A 27,660-nucleotide genomic window follows, 5' to 3' on the forward strand; every position below is an offset into this window, starting at 1 on the left:
TAATACACCCCTCTATAATAATTTGTGTCATCAGCAAACTTACTAACCCATCCTTCCACTTCCTCATCCAGGTCATTTATAAAAATCACAAAGAGTAAGGGTCCGAGAACAGATCCCTGAGACACACTACTGGTTACCGACCTCCATGCAAAATATGACCCATCTACAACCACTCTGCCTTCTGTGGGCAAGCCAGTTCTGGATCCACAAAGCAATGTCCCCACAGATCCCATGCCTCCTTACTTTCTCAATAAGCTTTGCATGGGGTACCTTATCAAATGCCTTGCTAAATTCCATATACACTACATCTACTGCTCTACCCTCATCAATGTGTTTAATCACATCCTCAAAAAATTCAATCAGGCTTGTAAGGCACGACCTGCCTTTGACAAAGCCATGCTGACTATTCCTAATCAAGTTATGCCTCTCCAAATGTTCATAAATCTTGCCTCTTAGGATCTTCTCCATCAACTTACCAACCACTGAAGTAAGACTCACTGGTCTATAATTTCCTGGGCTATCTCTACTCCCCTTCTTGAATAAGGGAACAACATCCGCAACCCTCCAATCCTCCGGAACCTCTCCCATCCCCATTGATGATGCAAAGATCACTGCCAGAGGCTCAGCAATCTCCTCCCTCCCTTCCCACAGTAGCCTGGGGTACATCCCATCCGTTCCCAGTGACTTATCCAACTAACACACATCAAAGTTGTTGGTGAACGCATCTCTAGGAAGAGGTACAGTCGACATTTCAGGCCAAGACCCTTCGTCAGGACTAACTGAAGGAAGAGTTAGTAAGAGATTTGAAAGTGGGAGGGGGAGGGGGAGATCCAAAATGATAGGAGAAGACAGGAGGGGGAGGGACGGAGCCAAGAGCTGGACAGGTGATTGGCAAAGGGGATACAAGAGGATCATGGGACAGGAGGCCCGGGGGGGAAACCAGAGGATGGGCAAGGGGTATAGTCAGAGGGACAGAGGGAGAAAAAGGAGAGTGAGAGAAAGAATGTGTGTATAAAAATAAATAACAGATGGGGTACGAGGGGGAGGTGGGGCATTAGCGGAAGTTGGAGAAGTCGATGTTCATGCCATCAGGTTGGAGGCTACCCAGACAGAATATAAGGTGTTGTTCCTCCAACCTGAGTGTGGCTTCATCTTTACAGCAGAGGAGGCCGTGGATAGACACGTCAGAATGGGAATGGGATGTGGAATTAAAATGTGTGGCCACCGGGAGATCCTGCTTTCTCTGGCGGACAGAGCGTAGGTGTTCAGCAAAGCGGTCTCCCAGTCTGCGTCCGGTCTCGCCAATATATAGAAGGCCACATTGGGAGCACCGGATGCAGTATATCACCCCAGCCGACTCACAGGTGAAGTGTTGCCTCACCTGGAAGGACTGTCTGGGGCCCTGAATGGTGGTAAGGGAGGAAGTGTAAGGGCATGTGTAGCACTTGTTCCGCTTACAAGAATATGTGCCAGGAGGGAGATCAGTGGGGAGGGATAGGGGGGCCGAATGGACAAGGGAGTCGCGTAGGGAGCGATCCCTGCGGAAAGCAGAGAGAGGGGGGGAGGGAAAGATGTGCTTAGTGGTGGGATCCCGTTGGAGGAGGCGGAAGTTACAGAGAATAATATGTTGGACCCGGAGGCCGGTGGGGTGGTAGGTGAGGACCAGGGGAACCCTATTCCTAGTGGGGTGGCGGGAGGATGGAGTGAGAGCAGATGTACGTGAAATGGGGGAGGTGCGTTTGAGAGCAGAGTTGATAGTGGAGGAAGGGAAGCCCCTTTCCTTAAAAAAGGTGGACATCTCCCTCGTCCTAGAATGAAAAGCCTCATCCTGAGAGCAGATGTGGCGGAGACGGAGGAATTGCGAGAAGGGGATGGCGTTTTTGCAAGAGACAGGGTGAGAAGAGGACTTATCCAACTTGATGCTTTCCAAAAGCTCCAGCACATCCTCTTCCTTAATATCTACGTGCTTAAGCTTTTTAGTCTGCTGCAAGTCATCCGTACAATCGCCAAGATCCTTTTCCGTAGTGAATACTGAAGCATATTCCTGTCAGAATATAAGGCAAGGCTGATAGGTTTAAGGAACCTTGGATTTCAAGGGATTTTGAGGCCTTGGTACATAGCAGATATAGGTAGTTCTTGAGGAGTATAAGAAATGTAAGTGAATACTTAAGAAGGACGTCAGCCAGTTTGAACAGCGAAAAGAGTTTAAAAGACATTTATTCCTTCAGTGGTTTGATCGAGGCATGACTGCGCAAGTGCGTGGACGTCAGCCAGTTAGAATAGCAAAAATTGTTTAAAAAGAAGACAGCTTTATAGAGTGGTTGACAGAGTAGAGGGAGAAGAGTAGGAAGGTTTTGGCTCAACAGGGCTTTGGCGATAACGGGTCGAGGTGAGGTAAGTTCCCTATATAGAATAGAGACAGAAAGTATATGTGGGAGGCCGGTTTTCTGTGCGCGGTGTCAGATATGGGAGGTCCAGGAGACTCCCAGCCTCCTGGACGGTCACATCTGCGCCAAGTATGTCCAGCTGCAGCTCCTTGGGACGGTGTTAGGGAACTTGAGATGCAGCTCGATGACCTTTATCTGGTCAGGGAGAGTGAGGATGTGATAGAGAGGAGCCACAGGCAAGTAGTCACACCGGGGCCTCGGGAGACAGATAAGTGGGTAACAGTCAGGAGAGGGAAGGGCATGAGTCAGATACTAGAGAGTACCTCTGTCCCCCTTACCAATAAGTACTCCTGGGGGAAGCAACAGTGGCCGTGCCTCTGGCACAGAGTCTGGCCTTGTGGCTCAGAAGGGTAGGGAAAGTAAGAGGATAGCAGTAGTGATAGGGAACTCTATAGTTCAGGGGTCAGACAGGCGATTCTGTGGACGCAGGGAAGAAACACGGATGGTAGTTTGCCTCCCAGGTACCAGGGTCCGGGATGTTTCTGATCGTGTCCACGATATTCTGAAGTGGGAATGTGAACAGCCAGAGGTCGTGGTACATATTGCTATCAATGACACAGGTAGGAAAAGGGAGGAGGTCCTGAAAACAGACTACAGGGAGTTAGGAAGGAAGTTGAGAAGCAGTAATTCTGGGATTACTGCCTGTGTCACATGACAGTGAGTATAGGAATAGAGTGAGGTGGAGGATAAATGCGTGGCTGAGGGATTGGAGCAGGGGGCAGGGATTCAGATTTGTACAGGTCTCGCCTGTACCTCTTTTGGGGCAGGCATGACCTGTACAAAAAGGACAAGGTACACTTGAATCCGAGGGGGACCGATATCCTGGCAGGAAGGTTTGCTAAGGCTTTTGGGGAGAGTTTAAACTAGAACTGCTGGGGCGTGGGAACCAAACTGAAGAGACGGAAGAAGGGGCGGTTGGCTCACAAATAGAGAAAGCTTGTAGACAGTGCGAGAGGGAGGATAGGCAGGTGATAGATGTGCTCAGACCAATGGTTTGAGATATGTCTATTTTAATGCAAGGAATATTATGAACAAAGGGAAGTGGAGCGTGGATCAGTACTCGGAGCTATGATATTGTGGCCATTACAGAGACTTGGATGGCTGAGGGGCAGGAATGGTTACTTAAGAGTACCAGGCTTTAGATGTTTCAGAAAGGATAGGGAGGGAGGCAAAAGAGGTGGGGTGTGCACTGCTGATCAGAGATAGTGTCACGGCTGCAGAAAAGGAGGAAGTCAGGGAGGAATTGTCTACTGAGTCTCTGCAGGTGGAGGCTAGGAACAGGAAGTGGTCAATAACTCTACTGGGTATTTTTTTATAGACCACCCAATGTAATAGGGACATCAAGGAGCAGATAGGGGGACAGATTCTGGAAAGGTGTAATAATAACAGGGTTGTTGTGGTGGGAGATTTTAATTTCCCAACTATTGATTGGCATCTCCCTGGAGCGAGGGTTCAGGAAGGTTTCTTGACAGAATATGTAGATGAGCCTACAAGAGGAGAGGCTGTATTTGATCTGGTATTGGGAAACGAACCTGGTCAGGTGTCAGATCTCTCAGTAGGAGAGCTTTTTGGAGATAGTGATCACAATTCTGTCTCCTTTACCATAGCATTGGAGAGGGGCAGGAACAGAGTAGTTAGGAAAGTGTTTAATTGCAGTAAGGGGAAATATGAAGCTATCAGGCAGGAACTTGGAAGCATAAATTGGGAACAGATGTTCTCAGGGAAATGTACAGCAGAAATGTGGCAAATATTCAGAGGATATTTGTGTGACATTCTGTATAGGTATGTTCCAATGAGACGGAGAAAGGACGATAAGGTACAGGAACCACAGTGTACAACAGCTGTTGAAAATGTAGTCAAGAAGAAAAGAAACACTTATGAAAGGTTCAAAAAACTAGGTAATGATAGAGATCTAGAAGATGATAAGGCTAGCAGGAAGGAGTTTAAGAATGAAATTAGGAGAGCCAGAAGGGGCCATGAGAAGGCCTTGGTGAGCAGGATTAAGGAAAACCCCAAGTATGTAAAGAGCAAGAGGATAAGACATGAAAGAATAGGACCAATGAAGTGTGTCAGTGGAAAAGTGTGTGGAACATGAGGAGATAGCAGAGGTAGTTAATGAATACTTTGCTTCAGTATTCACTACGGAAAGGATCTTGGCAATTGTAGGGATGACTTACAGTGGACTGAAAAGCTTGAGCATATAGACATTAAGAAAGAGGATGCGCTGGAGCTCTTGGAAAGCATCAAGTTGGATAAGTCACCGGAAATTGCTGAGCCTCTGGCGACGATCTTTGCATCATCAATGGGGACAGGAGAGGTTCCAGAGGATTGGAGGGTTGAAGATGTTGTTCCCTTATTCTAGAAAGGGAGTAGAGTTAGCCCAGGAAATTATAGACCACTGAGTCTTACTTCAGTGGTTAGTAAGTTGATGGAAAAGATCCTGAGGGGCAGGATTTATGAACATTTGGAGAGGCATAATGTGATTAGGAATAGTCAGCATGGCTTTCTCAAAGGCAAGGTCGTGTCTTACAAGCCTGATTGAATTTTTTGAGGATGTGACTAAACACACTGATGAAGGTAAGAGCAGTAGATAATAGACAATAGGTGCAGGAGTAGGCCATTCGGCCCTTCGAGCCTGCACTGCCATTCAATGTGATCATGGCTGATTATTCACAATCAGTACCCCGTTCCTGCCTTCTCCCCATATCCCTTGACTCCACTATCTTTAAGAGTTCTAACTCTTTCTTGAAAGCATCCAGAGAATTGGTCTCCACTGCCCTCTGAGGCAGAGCATTCCACATATCCACAACTCTCTGTGTGAAAAAGTTTTTCCTCAACTCCGTTCTAAATGGCCTACCCCTTATTCTTAAACTGTGGCCTCTGGTTCTGGACTCCCCCAACATCGGGAGCATGTTTCCTGCCTCTAGCGTGTCCAATCCCTTAATAATCTTGTATTTTTCAATCAGATCCCCTCTCATCCTTCTAAATTCCAGTGTATACAAGCCCAGTCGCTCCAATCTTTCAACATATGACAGTCCCGCCATCCCAGGAATTAACCTTGTGAACCTACGCTGCACTCCCTCAATAGCAAGAATGCCCTTTCTCAAATTTGGAGACCAAAACTGCACACAATACTCCAGGTGTGGTCTCACCAGGGCCTTGCACAACTGCAGAAGGACCTCTTCGCTCCTATACTCAATTCCCCTTGTTATGAAGGCCAACATGCCATTAGCTTTCTTCACTGCCTGCTGTACCTGCATGCTTACTTTCAGTGACTGATGAACAAGGACACCTAGATCTCGTTGTACTTCCCCTTTTCCTAACTTGACACCATTCAGATAGTAATCTGCCTTCCTGTTCTTGCTACCAAAGTGGATAACCTCACATTTATTCACATTAAACTGCATCTGCCATGCATCTGCTCACTCACCCAACCTGTCCAAGTCACCTTGCATTCTCATAACATCCTCTTCACATTTCACACTGCCACCCAGCTTTGTCATCTGCAAATTTGCTAATGTTACTTTTAATTCCCTCATCTAAATCATTAATGTATATTGTAAATAGCTGCGGTCCCAGAACTGAGCCTTCACTCTTTGTTTCCTATCTGCCAACCAATTTTCTATCCGTCAGTACCCTACCCCAATACCATGTGCTCTAATTTTGCCCACTAATCTACTACGTCGAACCTTATCAAAGGCTTTCTGAAATATGAGAATAGATGTAGTGTATATTGATTTTAGCAAGGCATAAGGTATTGAGAAAGTAAGGAGGCTTGGGATCCAAGGGGATATTGCTTTGTGGATCCAGAATTGGCTTGCCCACAGAAGGCAAGGAGTGGTTGTAGACAGGTCATATTCTGCATGGAGGTCGGTGACCAGTGGTGTACCTCAGGGATCTGTTCTGAGACCCCTACTCTTTGTGATTTTTACAAATGACCTGGATGAGGAAGTGGAGGGAAGGGTTAGTAAATTTGCTGATGACACAAAGTTTCGGGGTGTTGTGGATAGTGTGGAGGGCTGTCAGAGGTTACAGCGGGACATTGATAGGATGCCAAACTGGGCTGAGATATGGCAGATGGAGTTCAACCCAAATAAGTGTGAGGTGGTTCATTTTGATATGTCAAATATCATGGCAGAATATAGTATTAATGGTGAGACTCTTGGAAGTGTGGAGGATCAGAGGGATCTTGGGATCCGAGTCCAAAGGACACTCAAAGCTGCTACGCAACTTGACTCAGTGGTTAAGAAGGCATACAGTGCATTGCCTTCATCAACCGTGGGATTGAGTTTAGGAGCCGAAAGGTAATGTTGCAGCTCTACAGGACCCTGGTCAGATCCCATTTGGAGTACTGTGCTCAGTTCTGGTCGCCTCACTACAGAAAGGATGTGGAAACTATCAAAAGGGTGCACTTTTTACAAGGATGTTGCCTGGATTGGGGAACATGCCTTATGAGAATAGGTTGAGTGAACTTGGCCTTTCCTCTTTGGAGAGACCGAGGATAAGAGGTGACCTGATAGAGATGTATAAGTTGATGACAGAGATTGATCGTGTGGATAGTCAGAGGCTTTTTCCCATGGCTGAAATGGCTAACATGAGAGGGCACAGTTTTAAGGTGCTTCGAAGTAGATACAGAGGAGATGTTAGGGGTAAGTTTTTTACGCAGAGAGTGGTGACTGCATGGAATGGGCTGCCGGTGACTGTGGTGGTGGCGGATAGGGTCTTTTTGAGAGACTCCTGGATAGGCACATGGAGTTTACAAAAATAGTGGGCTATGGGTAACCCAAGGTAATTTCTAAAATAAGTACATGTTTGGTACAGCACTGTGTGCTGAAGGGCCTGTATTGTGCTGTAGGTTTTCTTTGTTTTCTAAGGAAATCAGGAGGGCTAAAGAAATTGAGGTTGCTCTAGCATACAAGGTAAAGGAGAATCTCAAGGATATCCACAGGGAGACAAAATTGGGCCTCTTGAAGAGCGCCACAGTAGTGTAGCAGTAAGCACAATACTAGTACTGGAGGAACATTGTATTATTTCTTAATGCATGCATTTCTAAATGACAATAAACGAGGACTGAGTGTCCTCATAATCTAATCTAATCTAATCAAGCTCAGTTTGCCAGAGTTTAGAGCTCAATTCCAGCGCTGTCTAAAAGGAGTTTGTACATTCTCCGTCATGACCACATTGGTTTCCTCCATTTCAAAGACATACCGGTTAGTAGGTTAATTCATCATTGTGATTAGGTTAGGGTTGCTGGACGGCACAGCTCGTTGGGGCCAGAGAACCTGTTCTGCGCTGAATCTCTAAATAAAAATATATTTTAAAGATGGTCACGATGGTCATCTATGCATTGCACTGAAAAATCCAGGGTAGATGGATACAGAGCCCATCGAACTGAGGGAAAGCAGTAGTGAGGTCATGGAACATATAAGGACTACATAGAAGGGGGTGATAATGTCTTGAGTCAAATTAAGGTGGATAAATCGCTGGAGCTTGACAAGGTGTTCCCTCGGACATTTAGGGAGGCTTGTGCAGAAATTGCAGGCACCCTCACAGGGGTGTTTAAAGTGTCCTTAGCCATGGATGAGGCGCAGAGGATTGAATATAGATCATGTTCCATTTTTTAACAAAGGTTCTAAGAATAAACCATAAAATTATAAGGCAGTGATCCTGACGTCAGTAGTAGGTAGGTTACTGGAAGGTATTCTAAGGGACTGGATATAAAAGTATTTGGATAGACAGGGCTTTGGGCTTCGTAGGTCATGTCACACAATATTATTGAGTTTTACGATGAGGTTAACAGGAAGATTGATGAAGGAAAGGCAATGGATATTGAATACAAGGTCCAGCATAAGAGGTTGGTCAATAAGGTTCAGTTGGTTGGTATACAGGATGAGGTAGTAAATTGGCTTCATGGGAGGTAACATAATAAACTAGATCAGCAAATCTGCAAATGACCCAAGACTGGGGACATAGTGGGCAACGAGGACATCATCCAGCTTGATTAAATGCCTATATGAGATATGTATAAGCACTGGAGCGTACACCTTAAATATGTATCAGCTTTGAACAGAAACTTTCTGGCATGGAAGTGGTCGACAGCTCTCATAGAAGATGCAACTTTGTAGAACACAGACATCCCACCTCTCCTGGAAGTTCCGGGAGTCTCCAGCATATTGATAGTGGCTCCCTGATGCCTGCAAATTATATACAATATCCCAGAAATCGATTTTTTTGAGAGCGTGAGAGCGAGAGAGAGCGTGAGAGAGAGCGAGAGAGCGTGCGAGAGCCACCACGACAGAGAGAGTAAGAGAGCGAGCGTGCGTGAGAGAGCGCGCCATGGCAGAGTGTTCCAAAATAATAAGCCACAAGGCTGTGTACTCAGCCCCCTGCTGTACTCACTGTACACCCATGTTTGTGTAGCCAAGTTTCCATCAAACTCAATATATAAGTTTGCTGATGACACCACAATTGTAGGCCGTATCTCAGGTAATGATGAGTTTGAGTACAGAGAGAAAATTAAGAACCTGGTGGCATGGTGCGAAGACAATAACCTATCCCTCAACGTCAGCAAGATGAAGGAATTGGTTGTTGACTTCAGAAGGGGTAGCAGACCGCACGACCCAATTTACATCGGTGGTGCGCAAGTGGAACAGGTCAAAAGCTTTAAGTTCCTCGGGGTCAATATCACAAATGACCTGACTTGGTCCAACCAAGCAGCGTCCACTGCCAAGAAGGCCCACCTGCGCCTTTACTTCCTGAGAAAACTGAAGATATTTGGCCTGTCCCCTAAAACCCTCACTAATTTTTATAGACGCAACGTAGAAAGCATTCTTCTAGGGTGCATCACAACCTGGTATGGAAGTTGTCCTGTCCAAGACCGGAAGAAGCTGCAGAAGATCGTGAACAGGGCGCGGCACATCACACGAACCAATCTTCCGCCCTTGGACTCACTTTACACCGCACGCTGTCAGAGCAGTGCTGCCAGGATAATCAAGGACACGACCCACCCAGCCAACACACTTTTCATCCCTCTTCCCTCTGGGAAAGGGCTCAGGAGCTTGAAGACTCATACGGCCAGATTTGGGAACAGCTTCTTTCCAACTGTGGTAAGACTGCTGAACGGATCCTGACCCAGATCTGGGCCGTACCCTCCAAGTATCTGGACCTGCCTCTCGGTTTTTTTGCACTACCTTACTTTCCATTTTCTATTTTCTATTAATGATTTATAATTTAAATTTTTAATATTTACTATCGATTTGTACTCCAGGGAGGCAGGAAGCGCAGAATCAAATATCGCTGTGATGACTGTACGTTCTAGTACCAATTGTTTGACGACAATAAAGTATAAGTATAAAACATACGTCACCCCAGACTACCCTAAAGTGTACCTCTGCTTAATAGGGGTCAAAATAATGACAGTGTTGCTCGCTGCACTGTTTGCAACAGTGACTTTTCTATTGCCCATGGTGGGTTAAGACTGTAAAAGACATGTTGAGGTGAGTTTAACAGGTGTCATTCATTCATTAGCACAGCTAACGTTATTTAAACTAGCTGGCCAGCTGCTAAGGAGCTACTCTACTGCAGACATCCCACCTCTCCTGCAAGTTCCAGGAGTCTCCAGCAAACTGATGGTGGTACCTCCCTGAAACGAGTTTTTGCAGGGTGGGATGTCTGAGAACAGTACAGGAACAGGCCTGTCAGCCCACTGTGCCTTTGCCAGCCATGATGCCAATCCAAATTAAACCCTTCTGCCTGCACATGGTCATCCTCCATTCCCTGCTGCTTCATGTGCCTATCTAAAATCCCCTTAAATGAGCTATTGTATTGGCTTCCACCACTTGCCCCAGCAACCCAAAATAATACCATACAAGTCCCCTTAACTTCCTCCACTTTCCAGTGTTGGAAAATTTTCACCTCTGACAGTCTATCTATGCCTATTATAATTTTAAATATTTCCAACAGATCTTCACTCAGCCTCCAATGCTGCAGAGAAAACACCCAAGTTTATGCAAGCTTTTCTTATAGCTCACACTGTCTAATCCAGTCAAGATGCAGTGTCAACACAGAGAGGTCCTAGCATGCACTGAAATGCAAAGAGAAAGTTGAACTCGTGCTGTTGCAATCATGGTGTTTGGTTTCGCATCTACCAGGGCTCCAAGAAAACAATGACACTCAACAATCTGTTCTCCAATGGACTGCTGAAAGTGCCAGTGACCCAACTCTGAGCGGTGGCAGCAGTTCTGTGGAGTTCAGGGTGACAAGCTCCAACCAGAGGCGGTGCACTCACAGGTATTCAAGGTAAGACACTGCCATCTAGAGGCAGACTCATTAAGCCCAAGCGATGTACCACCACCACCTCCAATGCAAATAAGCAATTGACTACTGGAACATCCCGATCATCAAGAGCCCAAACCCCCTCCCCCGTACACGGCCTCCTCTACAGTAAAGATGAAGCCACACTCAGGTTGGAGGAACAACACCTTATATTCCGTCTGGGTAGCCTCCAACCTGATGGCATGAACATTGACTTCTCTAACTTCCGTTAATGCCCCACCTCCCCCTCGTACCCCATCTGTTATTTATTATATATATCCTTTTGCTCTCTCTCCATTTTCTCCCTCTGTCCCTATGACTATACTCCTTGTCCATTCTCTGGGCTTCCCCCCCCTTCCTTCTCCCTGGGCCTCCCGTCTCATGATCCTCTCGTATCCGTTTTGCCAATCACCTGCCCAGCTCTTGGCTCCATTCCTCCCCATCCTGTCTTCTCCTACCATTTTCGATCTCCCCCTCCCCCTCTCAAATCTCTTACTACCTCTTCTTTTAGTTAGTCCTGACGAAGGGTCTCGGCCCGAAACGTCAACTGTACCTCTTCCTATAGATGCTGCCTGGCCTGCTGCATTCACCAGCAATTTTTATGTGTGCTGATCGCGATCATCAACATCCCAAACCCCCTCCCCTGCTCAAAACGCAACAAGAACATCAACAAGAACCCCTCTCCCCCTGTACAGAACGGAACAAGAACATCCACTCCAAACAACCCGTCCCCCTTACAAACAAACTAACAGAATGCAACAAGAACACACTGCCCACACCGGTATCACTCTCACACTGCCCACACACTGGTATCACTCTCACACTGCCCACGCTGTATCACTCTCACACCACCCACACCGGTATCACTCTCACACAGTATCACTCTCACACTGCCCACGCTGTATCACTCTCACACCGCCCACACCGGTATCACTCTCACACCGCCCACACTGTATCACTCTCACACTGCCCACACCGGTATCACTCTCACACTACCCACACCGGTATCACTCTCACACTGCCCACACCGGTATCACTCTCACACCGCCCACACTGTATCACTCTCACACTGCCCACACCGGTATCACTCTCACACCGCCCACACCGGTATCACTCTCACACTGCCCACGCTGTATCACTCTCACACTGCCCACACCGGTATCACTCTCACACTGCCCACACCGGTATCACTCTCACACCGCCCACACCGGTATCACTCTCACACTGCCCACACTGTATCACTCTCACACTGCCCACACTGTATCACTCTCACACCGCCCACACCGGTATCACTCTCACACTGCCCACACCGGTATCACTCTCACACCGCCCACACCGGTATCACTCTCACACTGCCCACACCGGTATCACTCTCACACTGCCCACACTGTATCACTCTCACACCGGTATCACTCTCACACTGCCCACACTGTATCACTCTCACACCGGTATCACTCTCACACTGCCCACACTGTATCACTCTCACACCGGTATCACTCTCACACTGCCCACACTGTATCACTCTCACACCGGTATCACTCTCACACTGCCCACACCGGTATCACTCTCACACCGCCCACACCGGTATCACTCTCACACTGCCCACACCGGTATCACTCTCACACCGCCCACACTGTATCACTCTCACACTGCCCACACCGGTATCACTCTCACACCGCCCACACCGGTATCACTCTCACACCGCCCACACTGTATCACTCTCACACCGCCCACACCGGTATCACTCTCACACCGCCCACACCGGTATCACTCTCACACCGCCCACACCGGTATCACTCTCACACCGCCCACACCGGTATCACTCTCACACCGCCCACACCGGTATCACTCTCACACTGCCCACACCGGTATCACTCTCACACTGCCCACACTGTATCACTCTCACACCGGTATCACTCTCACACTGCCCACACTGTATCACTCTCACACCGGTATCACTCTCACACTGCCCACACCGGTATCACTCTCACACTGCCCACACCGGTATCACTCTCACACCGCCCACACTGGTATCACTCTCACACTGCCCACACTGTATCACTCTCACACCGCCCACACTGTATCACTCTCACACCGCCCACACCGGTATCACTCTCACACCACCCACACCGGTATCACTCTCACACCGCCCACACCGGTATCACTCTCACACTGCCCACACTGTATCACTCTCACACCGCCCACACCGGTATCACTGTCACACCGCCCACACCGGTATCACTCTCACACCGCCCACACCGGTATCACTCTCACACCGCCCACACCGGTATCACTCTCACACTGCCCACACCGGTATCACTCTCACACTGCCCACACTGTATCACTCTCACACCGGTATCACTCTCACACTGCCCACACTGTATCACTCTCACACCGGTATCACTCTCACACTGCCCACACCGGTATCACTCTCACACCGCCCACACTGTATCACTCTCACACTGCCCACACCGGTATCACTCTCACACTGCCCACACTGTATCACTCTCACACCGCCCACACTGTATCACTCTCACACTGCCCACACTGTATCACTCTCACACTGCCCACACTGTATCACTCTCACACTCCCACACCAGTATCACTCTCACACCGGTATCACTCTCACACTGCCCACACTGTATCACTCTCACACTGCCCACACTGTATCACTCTCACACTCCCACACCGGTATCACTCTCACACTGCCCACACCGGTATCACTCTCACACCGCCCACACCGGTATCACTCTCACACTGCCCACACCGGTATCACTCTCACACTCCCACACCGGTATCACTCTCACACTGCCCACACCGGTATCACTCTCACACTGCCCACACTGGTATCACTCTCACACTGCCCACACCGGTATCACTCTCACACCGCCCACACCGGTATCACTCTCACACTGCCCACACTGTATCACTCTCACACCGCCCACACTGTATCACTCTCACACTGCCCACACCGGTATCACTCTCACACTGCCCACACTGTATCACTCTCACACTGCCCACACCGGTATCACTCTCACACTCCCACACCGGTATCACTCTCACACCGGTATCACTCTCACACTGCCCACACTGTATCACTCTCACACTGCCCACACTGTATCACTCTCACACTCCCACACCGGTATCACTCTCACACCGCCCACACTGTATCACTCTCACACCGCCCACACTGTATCACTCTCACACCGCCCACACCGGTATCACTCTCACACCGCCCACACCGGTATCACTCTCACACTGCCCACGCTGTATCACTCTCACACTGCCCACACCGGTATCACTCTCACACTGCCCACACCGGTATCACTCTCACACTGCCCACACTGTATCACTCTCACACCGCCCACACCGGTATCACTCTCACACTGCCCACACTGTATCACTCTCACACTGCCCACACTGTATCACTCTCACACCACCCACACCGGTATCACTCTCAAACTGCCCACACTGTATCACTCTCACACCGCCCACACCGGTATCACTCTCACACCGCCCACACCGGTATCACTCTCACACTGCCCACACCGGTATCACTCTCACACTGCCCACACCGGTATCACTCTCACACTGCCCACACTGTATCACTCTCACACCGGTATCACTCTCACACTGCCCACACTGTATCACTCTCACACCGGTATCACTCTCACACCGCCCACACCGGTATCACTCTCACACCGCCCACACTGAATCACTCTCACACTGCCCACACCGGTATCACTCTCACACCGCCCACACTGTATCACTCTCACACCGCCCACACTGTATCACTCTCACACCGCCCACACTGTATCACTCTCACACTGCCCACACTGGTATCACTCTCACACTGCCCACACCGGTATCACTCTCACACCGCCCACACCGGTATCACTCTCACACTGCCCACACTGTATCACTCTCACACCGCCCACACTGTATCACTCTCACACCGCCCACACTGTATCACTCTCACACTGCCCACACCGGTATCACTCTCACACTGCCCACACTGTATCACTCTCACACTGCCCACACCGGTATCACTCTCACACTCCCACACCGGTATCACTCTCACACCGGTATCACTCTCACACTGCCCACACTGTATCACTCTCACACTGCCCACACTGTATCACTCTCACACTGCCCACACTGTATCACTCTCACACTCCCACACCGGTATCACTCTCACACCGCCCACACTGTATCACTCTCACACCGCCCACACTGTATCACTCTCACACCGCCCACACCCGTATCACTCTCACACCGCCCACACCGGTATCACTCTCACACTGCCCACGCTGTATCACTCTCACACTGCCCACACCGGTATCACTCTCACACTGCCCACACCGGTATCACTCTCACACTGCCCACACTGTATCACTCTCACACCGCCCACACCGGTATCACTCTCACACTGCCCACACTGTATCACTCTCACACCGCCCACACTGTATCACTCTCACACCGCCCACACCGGTATCACTCTCACACCGCCCACACTGTATCACTCTCACACCGCCCACACCGGTATCACTCTCACACCGCCCACACCGGTATCACTCTCACACCGCCCACACCGGTATCACTCTCACACCGCCCACACCGGTATCACTCTCACACTGCCCACACCGGTATCACTCTCACACTGCCCACACTGTATCACTCTCACACCGGTATCACTCTCACACTGCCCACACTGTATCACTCTCACACCGGTATCACTCTCACACCGCCCACACCGGTATCACTCTCACACCGCCCACACTGAATCACTCTCACACTGCCCACACCGGTATCACTCTCACACTGCCCACACTGTATCACTCTCACACCGCCCACACTGTATCACTCTCACACTGCCCACACTGTATCACTCTCACACTGCCCACACTGTATCACTCTCACACTCCCACACCAGTATCACTCTCACACCGGTATCACTCTCACACTGCCCACACTGTATCACTCTCACACTGCCCACACTGTATCACTCTCACACTCCCACACCGGTATCACTCTCACACTGCCCACACCGGTATCACTCTCACACCGCCCACACCGGTATCACTCTCACACTGCCCACACCGGTATCACTCTCACACTCCCACACCGGTATCACTCTCACACTGCCCACACTGTATCACTCTCACACTGCCCACACCGGTATCACTCTCACACCGCCCACACCGGTATCACTCTCACACTGTATCACTCTCACACCGCCCACACTGTATCACTCTCACACCGCCCACACCGGTATCACTCTCACACTGCCCACACTGGTATCACTCTCACACTGCCCACACTGTATCACTCTCACACCGCCCACACTGTATCACTCTCACACCGCCCACACTGTATCACTCTCACACTGCCCACACCGGTATCACTCTCACACTGCCCACACTGTATCACTCTCACACTGCCCACACCGGTATCACTCTCACACTCCCACACCGGTATCACTCTCACACCGGTATCACTCTCACACTGCCCACACTGTATCAGTCTCACACTGCCCACACTGTATCACTCTCACACTGCCCACACTGTATCACTCTCACACTCCCACACCGGTATCACTCTCACACCGCCCACACTGTATCACTCTCACACCGCCCACACTGTATCACTCTCACACCGCCCACACCGGTATCACTCTCACACTGCCCACACCGGTATCACTCTCGCACTGCTCACACCGCCCACACCGGTATCACTCTCACACTGCCCACACCGGTATCACTCTCGCACTGCCCACACCGGTATCACTCTCACACCGGTATCACTCTCACACTCCCACACTGTATCACTCTCACACTGCCCACACTGTATCACTCTCACACTGCCCACACTGTATCACTCTCACACTGCCCACACCGGTATCACTCTCACACTGCCCACACTGGTATCACTCTCACACTGCCCACACTGTATCACTCTCACACTGCCCACACTGTATCACTCTCACACTGCCCACACCGTATCACTCTCACACCGCCCACACCGTATCACTCTCACACCGCCCACACCGGTATCACTCTCACACTGCCCACACCGGTATCACTCTCGCACTGCCCACACCGGTATCACTCTCACACCGGTATCACTCTCACACTCCCACACTGTATCACTCTCACACTGCCCACACTGTATCACTCTCACACTGCCCACACCGGTATCACTCTCACACTGCCCACACCGGTATCACTCTCACACTGCCCACACTGTATCACTCTCACACTCCCACACCGGTATCACTCTCACACCGCCCACACTGTATCACTCTCACACCGCCCACACTGTATCACTCTCACAACGCCCACACCGGTATCACTCTCACACTGCCCACACCGGTATCACTCTCACACTGCCCACACTGTATCACTCTCACACTGCCCACACTGTATCACTCTCACACTGCCCACACCGGTATCACTCTCACACCGCCCACACTGTATCACTCTCACACCGCCCACACTGTATCACTCTCACACTGCCCACACGGTATCACTCTCACATCGCCCACACCGGTATCACTCGCACACCCCCACACCTGTATTACTCTCACACTGCCCACACTGTATCACTCTCACATCGCCCACACCGGTATCACTCTCACACTGCCCACACTGTATCACTCTCACACCGCCCACACTGTATCACTCTCACACCGCCCACACCGGTATCACTCTCACACCGCCCACACTGTATCACTCTCACACCGCCCACACCGGTATCACTCTCACACCGCCCACACCGGTATCACTCTCACACCGCCCACACCGGTATCACTCTCACACCGCCCACACCGGTATCACTCTCACACTGCCCACACCGGTATCACTCTCACACTGCCCACACTGTATCACTCTCACACCGGTATCACTCTCACACTGCCCACACTGTATCACTCTCACACCGGTATCACTCTCACACCGCCCACACCGGTATCACTCTCACACCGCCCACACTGAATCACTCTCACACTGCCCACACCGGTATCACTCTCACACTGCCCACACTGTATCACTCTCACACCGCCCACACTGTATCACTCTCACACTGCCCACACTGTATCACTCTCACACTGCCCACACTGTATCACTCTCACACTCCCACACCAGTATCACTCTCACACCGGTATCACTCTCACACTGCCCACACTGTATCACTCTCACACTGCCCACACTGTATCACTCTCACACTCCCACACCGGTATCACTCTCACACCGCCCACACCGGTATCACTCTCACACCGCCCACACCGGTATCACTCTCACACTGCCCACACCGGTATCACTCTCACACTCCCACACCGGTATCACTCTCACACTGCCCACACTGTATCACTCTCACACTGCCCACACCGGTATCACTCTCACACCGCCCACACCGGTATCACTCTCACACTGTATCACTCTCACACCGCCCACACTGTATCACTCTCACACCGCCCACACCGGTATCACTCTCACACTGCCCACACTGGTATCACTCTCACACTGCCCACACTGTATCACTCTCACACCGCCCACACTGTATCACTCTCACACCGCCCACACTGTATCACTCTCACACTGCCCACACCGGTATCACTCTCACACTGCCCACACTGTATCACTCTCACACTGCCCACACCGGTATCACTCTCACACTCCCACACCGGTATCACTCTCACACCGGTATCACTCTCACACTGCCCACACTGTATCAGTCTCACACTGCCCACACTGTATCACTCTCACACTGCCCACACTGTATCACTCTCACACTCCCACACCGGTATCACTCTCACACCGCCCACACTGTATCACTCTCACACCGCCCACACTGTATCACTCTCACACCGCCCACACCGGTATCACTCTCACACTGCCCACACCGGTATCACTCTCGCACTGCTCACACCGCCCACACCGGTATCACTCTCACACTGCCCACACCGGTATCACTCTCGCACTGCCCACACCGGTATCACTCTCACACCGGTATCACTCTCACACTCCCACACTGTATCACTCTCACACTGCCCACACTGTATCACTCTCACACTGCCCACACTGTATCACTCTCACACTGCCCACACCGGTATCACTCTCACACTGCCCACACTGGTATCACTCTCACACTGCCCACACTGTATCACTCTCACACTGCCCACACTGTATCACTCTCACACTGCCCACACCGTATCACTCTCACACCGCCCACACCGTATCACTCTCACACCGCCCACACCGGTATCACTCTCACACTGCCCACACCGGTATCACTCTCGCACTGCCCACACCGGTATCACTCTCACACCGGTATCACTCTCACACTCCCACACTGTATCACTCTCACACTGCCCACACTGTATCACTCTCACACTGCCCACACCGGTATCACTCTCACACTGCCCACACCGGTATCACTCTCACACTGCCCACACTGTATCACTCTCACACTCCCACACCGGTATCACTCTCACACCGCCCACACTGTATCACTCTCACACCGCCCACACTGTATCACTCTCACAACGCCCACACCGGTATCACTCTCACACTGCCCACACCGGTATCACTCTCACACTGCCCACACTGTATCACTCTCACACTGCCCACACTGTATCACTCTCACACTGCCCACACCGGTATCACTCTCACACCGCCCACACTGTATCACTCTCACACCGCCCACACTGTATCACTCTCACACTGCCCACACGGTATCACTCTCACATCGCCCACACCGGTATCACTCGCACACCCCCACACCTGTATTACTCTCACACTGCCCACACTGTATCACTCTCACATCGCCCACACCGGTATCACTCGCACACCCCCACACCAGTATCACTCTCACACTGCCCACACTGTATCACTCTCACACTGCCCGCACTGTATCACTCTCACACCGCCCACACTGTATCACTCTCACACTGCCCACACTGTATCACTCTCACACTGCCCACACCGGTATCACTCTCACACCGCCCACACCGGTATCACTCTCACACCGCCCACAACGGTATCACTCTCACACTGCCCACACCGGTATCACTCTCACACTGCCCACACTGGTATCACTCTCACACTGCCCGCACTGTATCACTCTCACACTGCCCACACCGGTATCACTCTCATACTACCTACAGCGGTATCACTCTTACACTGCCTACACTGGTATCACTCCCCAATTTTTCCTACACTACACTGACAACTGCATTGGGGCTGCTCCTACACCCATGCTGAACTTGTAAACTTCATCAACTTCACCTCCAACTTCCACCCTGCCCTCAAATTTACCTGGTCCATTTCTGACACCTCCCTCTCCCTCCTTGATCTCTCTGTCTCTATTTCTGGAGACAGTGTATCTACTGATATGTTTTTACAAAGCCACTGTTTCTCATAACTATCCGGACTCAACCTCTTCCCACTCTGTCACTTCAAAAAATGCAATCCCCCCTCCCATGTCCCCTGTCTTCACTGCAGCTGCTCTCAGGATGAGGCTCTTCAATCCAGAACTGCCTGGCCTGCTGAGTTCCTCCAACATTTTGTGTGTTGCTTGGATTTCCAGCATCTGCAGATTTTCTCATATCAGTGTGTCTTTGCCTTTTATAAACACCTTTTTTATGATCACAGAACAATGCTGGGATTAAGAACATCGAAAACTGCAGGTTTACCCCAATAGCGAGCTGTTTTTTCTTTGATGGAGAAACTGGACCTGGTCCAGACCGTGTTAGAACCTGCTAGAGAGAGACATTGGAACGGTGAAAGTGGTGAGTAGTCTAACAGCGAGTGTTTGTCTTGGACGTTTCTCTTGCGATCACAAAACCCTGTTGAACATTGTTTTTGTGGCAATACAGCAAGTCCGTTTTCCAGAGAAAGCAGGATCTCCCAGTGGCCACACATTTTAATTCCACGTCCCATTCCCATTCTGACATGTCTATCCACGGCCTCCTCTACTGTAAAGATGAAGCCACACTCAGGTTGGAGGAACAACACCTTATATTCCGTCTGGGTAGCCTCCAACCTGATGGCATGAACATTGACTTCTCTAACTTCCGCTAATGCCCCACCTCCCCCTCATACCCCATCTGTTATTTATTTATACACACATTCTTTTTCTCTCTCTCTCTCCTTTTTCTCCCTCTGTCCCTCTCACTATACCCCTTGCCCATCCTCTGGGTTTTTCCCTCTTCCCCCTTTTCTTTCTCCCTGGGCCTCCTGTCCCATGATCCTCTCATATCCCTTTGGCCATTCAACTGTCCAGCTCTTGGCTCCATCCCTCCCCCTCCTGTCTTCTCCTATCATTTTGGATCTCCCCCTCCCACTTTCAAATCTCCTACTAACTCTTCCTTCAGTTATTTCTGACGAAGGGTCTCGGCCTGAAACGTTGACTGTACCTCTTCCTAGAGATGCTGCCTGGCCTGCTGCGTTCACCAGCAACTTTGATGTGTGTTGCTTGAATTTCCAGCATCTGTAGAATTCCCCGTGTTTGCTTTTAGGAAGATGGGATTAGTCTGAATTGGCATTATGCTTCACACAGACATCAGGACAATGGTACCCATGGTGGGGTCGCAGGTACGACGGGACCCGCGGTAGGGGAGGCGGTTACAACTCAGGGCACTCCAGAGTTCAGAATTCCATTCAGACGCCGTTCGATAAGGAGCCTCTGTATGTCTTCCCTATGAGTTTTCCATGGGTGCTCCTGCTCCTTTCCACAGTCCAAACACATATTGGGCAGGATAATAGGTCATTGTAAATTGTCCCATGATTAGGTTAGGGTTAATCGAGGTTGCCAGGGGTTGCTGGGGCAGTGTGGTTCTAAAATAAATAAGGAAAGGGCCCATTTCCCATGCCTTGCTATTCTATGAAGATGAGCATTTTCACAAGATAACAGGACAAAGTAGCTTGAAAATAAAGATCGTTTAAAATTTTCAGTTTCCTGAAACATAATAAACCTGATCCTCACTCAAAACAGGAGCCTTCCATCTATACCTTAAGGTAACAACTGAATAGCTCCTACAAATCCCTTCCACAATGACTAGAAATTTCAGTGCTGAATGACCATAAGGAATACATTCTGCCCTGCTCTCCACAAGGTTTCGCTCCCAGGTGAGCTCAGTGTCTCTCATGGTAAAACATGGAGGCAGCTTCACAAACTCCCACAGCCCACAGTGACCCCGTGAGGCCGACATGACAGCATCCTTCAGCAAGGTGAACCTGGCCAGAAGGGGTACCTGGCCAAGTACTGAAGACCTGTGCTAATCAATTGGCTGGAGTGTTTACAGACATCTTCAGCCTCATGCTACAGTAGTCTGAGGTACAAACCTGCCTCAAACAGGCTTCAATGTACTGGTACCAAAACAGAACATGCTAATCCACCTCAATGGCTATTGTCCAGTGGTACTTACATCCACAGTGATGAAGTGCTTTGAGAGGTTGGTGCGAAACATCAACTCCTGTCTGAGAAGCATCAACTCCTGTCTGAGAAGCAACCACTCCAGTTTGCCTACCGTCACAACAGGTCAACAGCAGATGCCATTTCATTGGCTCTTCACTCAACCCTGGAACATCTGGACAGTGAAGACACTCCTTCATTGAAGCTCCAGTGCCATTCCTAAGTTTGCTGACAACACCACTGTTGTTGGTCAGATGGGAAGAAACTTGAATGTCAGCAAAACCAAAGAGCCCATTATTAACTACAGGAGGAGGAAACTGGAGGTCGATGAGCCAGTCCTCATTGGGATATCAGAGGTGGAAAGGGTCAGCAACTTTAAATTACTTGGCATTATCATTGCAGAGGATCTGCCCTGGGTGTAGCACTTAAGTGCCATTACAAAGAAGGCATCAGGTAGAAGGTAAGCAGCCGAAGGTCCCACACCTCCAGGTTCAGGGACAGTTATTACCTCTCAACCATCAGGCTCTTGAACCAGAGTGGATAACTTCATTCACCCCAACACTGAACTGATTCCACAACCTATGGACTAATTTTCAAGCACTCTTCACCTCATGTTCTCAATATTTATTGTTTATTTTTTATTGTTATTAGTTTGGTTTTTTTTGTATTTGTAGACTTTGTTGTCCTTTGCACATTGGTTATTTGGTCTGTCTTCGCTATGTGCAGTTTTCATTGATTTTTCGTGTTTCTTTGTATTTACTGTGAATGCCCATAAGAAAATGAATCTCATGGATGTACGTGGTGACATATACGTAGTTTCACAACAAATTTAATTTGGAGTTTTGATCTTTACGCACAAACTACAATAACAAACGGGAATAATATACCTATATGAAGCTACAAATTTTTGACAATATTGATCTGTACATACCTCCTTTTTCAGTGGTGCCATATATTCCCAAGAATTTAAGCGGGGGTCATAACGCTCCACCACATTTAATTCCTGGTGGTAGTCTCGGCCTCCGATTGCGTACAGATACTCGCCCACTACACACACACAATGATCAGCATGTGGCTGCTGCAGCGACTGGATTCTAATCCACTTGTTGTGCCGGGGATCGTACCTTAAAATTAGAATCACATTGCCTGTGATGTTTTACTGGAGTACTCAGTTCACAACACATCAAATCAACAACAGGAAAGCAATACCACCCTTAAATGCTCAAAGGTAAACATCAGGAGCTTGTTCAAGGTTAAAAGCAAGAATTTAAATTGAAAGGTCAGAGTCATAGAAAACTGCAGCAAAGAAGCAGGCCATCTGGCACACTTAGTCAGTGTCAACAATTTAAACTGCCTAGTCCCATCGACCTGCACCCAGACCATACCTTTCCCATCCATGTACCTATCCAAACTTCCCTAAACACTGAAATGGAAATTCCATCCACCACTTGCCCTGGCTGCTAGTTCCATACTCTCACCACCTTCTGAGTGAAGAAGTTTACCCTCATGTTTCACTTAAATATTTCACCTTTCACCCTGATCCCATGACCCCCAGCTGCAGTCCACCTCAGTGGAAAAAGCCTGCTTGCAATTACCCAATCTATACCCCTCATAGTTTTGCATACCTCTATTAAATCTTCCCTAGAGAGCATTAAGTTCTAACCTATTCAGTCTTTCCTTACAACTCAGGTCCTCCATCGTGGCATCATCCTTGTAAATTTTCTGTTCTTTCAATTTTATGCACATTGTTGCTGTAGGTAGGTGACCAAAACTGCACACAATAGTCCAAGTTAGTCCTCACCAACCTTTTATACAACTTCAACATAACATGCCATCTCCTGTATTCATCTGTGAAGGCCAATGTGCCAAAAGCTTTCCTTATACCTGTGACGTCACTTTCAATGGATTATGGACCTGTATTCCCAGATTCCTTTGTTTTGCCCTACTGAGTAAATCTTGTGTAAGACCCATCCTGGTTGGTCCTCCCAAAGTGCAACACCTCACACTTGTCTGCATTAAATTCTTTAAACATGAAGCCATGTCCTGACTGGGAAAAGGAACTGGGCCTGTCTATCCCGGTGGATGACTGGGCTCATATTTTACAACTAGTTAATACTTCCTCTATCTGTTCCAAACATTCCTTAATTCAATTTAAAGTTGTCCATAGAACACACATGTCTAAAGATAAATTAGCTCGTTTTCACTCTCATATTAACCCTTTTTGTGATAGATGTCATGGGGAGATAGCTTCCTTGACCCACATGTTTTGGTCTTGTCCTACTCTGGAAACTTTTTGGAAAGACGTTTTTAATATTATCTCAAAGGTTTTGAATAGTGATATTTTTCCCCATCCTATTACTGCTATCTTTGGATTACTTAAAACTTCTAGTAATTTATCCCCCTCAGCGCATAGAATGATTGCATTTCCTACTTTAATGTCGAAAAGATATATTCTACAACATTGGAAGGAGATTAATGCCAACTATGTTTTTTTGGTTCTCTGAAACGATACTGTGTCTAAATTTGGAAAAAATCAGAGGTAATCTTTATGATACTTCAGTTAAATTTGAACAGACCTGGAGATCTTTTATTCAATATTTTCATTTAATGTAACTTTTTTTTTTTCTCTGATCATACATACACTCCCTTCATGGATTTTATCTGCTATTAGTGGAGGCCGGGTTTGAGGATGTGATTGTTTAATTTGTTCAAGTCCACTATTTATCGAGTTAGCCCATTGCTTTGCTTTGTAGGTTAGTTGCACGGTGGTTTTTTTTGGGGGGGTTGTTTTTTTTCTCGTTTATCGATATATATGGAAAATTAGTATACAACGATATTACCTTGTTATTTTATAACTAACTTACGCTGTTTGCATTGTTTTTTTTGTATTAATGTTACTTGTATATTTATATCTTAACAATGTATTGGCTGCTATATGTTTTACCTTTACTGTACTAATTCAATAAAAAGATTTAAAAAGGAAAAGAAATGAAGCCATGTCAATTCAGGAATAATAAAAATAAAGCAGATGCATTAATGGAGATATTTAAGAGTTTATCCTCACCTTACTAACCACAAACCTCCTTATTACGGGACTGCATTCAAACTCATTATATTCTGAATAACAAAGCCAAATCCACCTATGTAAGAGCTGATACAAAATTCTTGATGAAATTCTGTTAGCAAATGAAGACACGTGCTTATGAACGAGAAAAGTTACACAGCATGTCATTCTGGTGATACTTAGCACACAAACATTACAAATGACAAAACTGTGAAAAGCACCACTATATGCAGACTAAGGTATTGCAGAACTGGAAAAGCCAGCAGCAGACACAGCACTTCCCAAGGCTAATACAGCAAGACCAGCATAAGACTATTTGACATTAAGAATTAGGCCATTCAGTCCATCTAGTCTGCTCTAACATTCCATTATGGTTGATATTTTTCTTCTCAACCCTATTCTCTTCCCTTCTCCCCGTAACCGTTTATAGGTTCTAATCAAGAACCCAACAAGCTCGACTTTAAATATAGCCTATCACTTGGCCTCCACAGCTGTCTGTGGCAATGCATTTCACAGATTCACCACTCTGTGGCTGAAGAAATTCCTCCCCATCTCTGTTCTAAATGGACATCCCTCTACGTTGAGGCTCTGCTCTCTGGTCCTAGACTCCCCACAATAAAAAAAATCAACTCCACTACATCTAGGCCTTTCAGTACTGAATAAGTTTCAACGAGATTCCCTCTTATTCTTCCAAACTCCAGCGAGTACAATCTCAGAGCCATCAAATGCTCCATACATTAATCCTTTCGTTCCCAGAATCATTCTCATGAACCTTCTCTGGACTTCTCTCATGCCAGCACATCTTTTCTTAGATAGGGGTGCAAGACTGCTCACAATACTCCACAAGTGTGGTTTGACCAATGCCTTATAAATCCACATTACATCTTTGCTTTCATATTGTAGTCCTCTCGAAATGAATGCTAACATTGCATTTGGGCTTCCTTACCACCGATTCAATTTGTAAGTCAACTTTTAAGGAAACCTGCACAAGGACTCCGAAGTCTCTTTGCACCAGTGATTTATGAATTTTCTCCCCATTTAGACAATATCTATGCCTTTATTCCTTTTACCAAGATGCATGACCGTACATCTGTCTACACTATATTCCATTTGCCACTTCTTTACCCATTCTCCCAATGTGTCTAAGTCCTTCTGCAGATTTCCTGCTTCCTCAACACTATTCATACCTCAACCTATATTTATATCATCTGCAAGCTTGACCACAAAACCATCAATTCTATCATCCAAATCATTGACATATGACTTGAAAAGAAGAGTTCCCAACACTGACTCCTGCAGAACACCACTAGTAACCGGCAGACAACCACAAAGGCCATCTTTATTCCCACTCTTTGCCTCCTGCCAGTCAGCCAATCCTCTATCCAGGTTAGTATCTTTCCAGTAATACCATCGGTTCCACAATCTCTTTAGTGACCTCTTTCAGAACTCTGGGGTCCATCGGGTCCAGGTGACTTATCTACCTTCAGCCCTTAGTAATAGCAACAACATTCACTTCTTACTCCTGACGCTCTTGAATTTCCAGCATACTGCAGTGTCCTCCACAGTGAAGATCGATGCCAAATACTTAGTAAATTTATCTGCCATTTCTTTGTCCCCATTACTACCTCTGAAGTGGTCCGATATCCACTCTTGCCTCTATTTCACTCTTTATATATTTGAACAAAATCTTTTGATATCCTTTTTATATTATTAGCTAGCTTAACTTCATATTTCATCTTTTCTCTCCTTATAGCTTTTTTAATTGCCTTCTGTTGATTTTCAAAAGATTCCCAATCCTCTAACTTCCCACTAATTTTTGGTTAGATTGTATGTCCTCTGTTTTGCTTTTATTCTGTTTTTAACTTCCTTGTCAGCCATGGTTACATCATCCTCCCTTTAGAACACTTTTTCATCATTAGAATGCACTTTATCCTGCACGTTCCGAATTGCTCCCAGAAACTCCAGCCATTGCTGTTCTGTTACCAATCCTGCGAGTGACCTTTCCAATCTTACTTCAGTGTTTGGTGGTTGGTATGTTGATGGAGAAGATCCTGAGAGGCAGGATTTATGAACATTTGGAGAGGCATAATATAATTAGGAATAGTCAGCATGGTTTTGTCAAGGGCAGGTCATGCCTTACGAGCCTGATTGAATTTTTTGAGGATGTGACTAAACACATTGATGAGGGCAGAGCTGTAGATATAGTGTATATTTCGATTTTAGCAAGGCATTTGATAAGGTTTATTGAGAAAATAAGGAGGCATGAGATCCAAGGGGACATTGCTTTGTGGATCCAGAACTGGCTTGCCCACAGATGGCAAAGAGTGGTTGTAGATGGGTCATATTCTGCATGCAGGCCGGTGACCAGTGGTGTGCCTCAGGGATCCGTTCTGGGACCCCTTCTCTTTGTGATTTTTATAAATG

General features: G+C 48.0%; 1 protein-coding gene across 6 annotated transcripts in view; it reads right to left on the reverse strand.

Moving 5' to 3' along the window:
• Positions 1–27,660, reverse strand: part of klhl22 (kelch-like family member 22) — a 211,770-nt gene that overhangs the window by 58,545 nt on the left and 125,565 nt on the right. For all 6 annotated transcript variants that reach the window (XM_072243469.1, XM_072243468.1, XM_072243465.1 and 3 more), the window contains one exon: positions 23,104–23,296. In XM_072243469.1, coding sequence (XP_072099570.1) covers positions 23,104–23,296 — 193 coding nt within the window. The remainder of the gene's footprint in view (positions 1–23,103; positions 23,297–27,660) is intronic.

Source organism: Mobula birostris, chromosome 25 (assembly GCF_030028105.1).
Source record: "Mobula birostris isolate sMobBir1 chromosome 25, sMobBir1.hap1, whole genome shotgun sequence".
Classification (NCBI taxonomy): Eukaryota; Metazoa; Chordata; class Chondrichthyes; order Myliobatiformes; family Myliobatidae; genus Mobula; species Mobula birostris.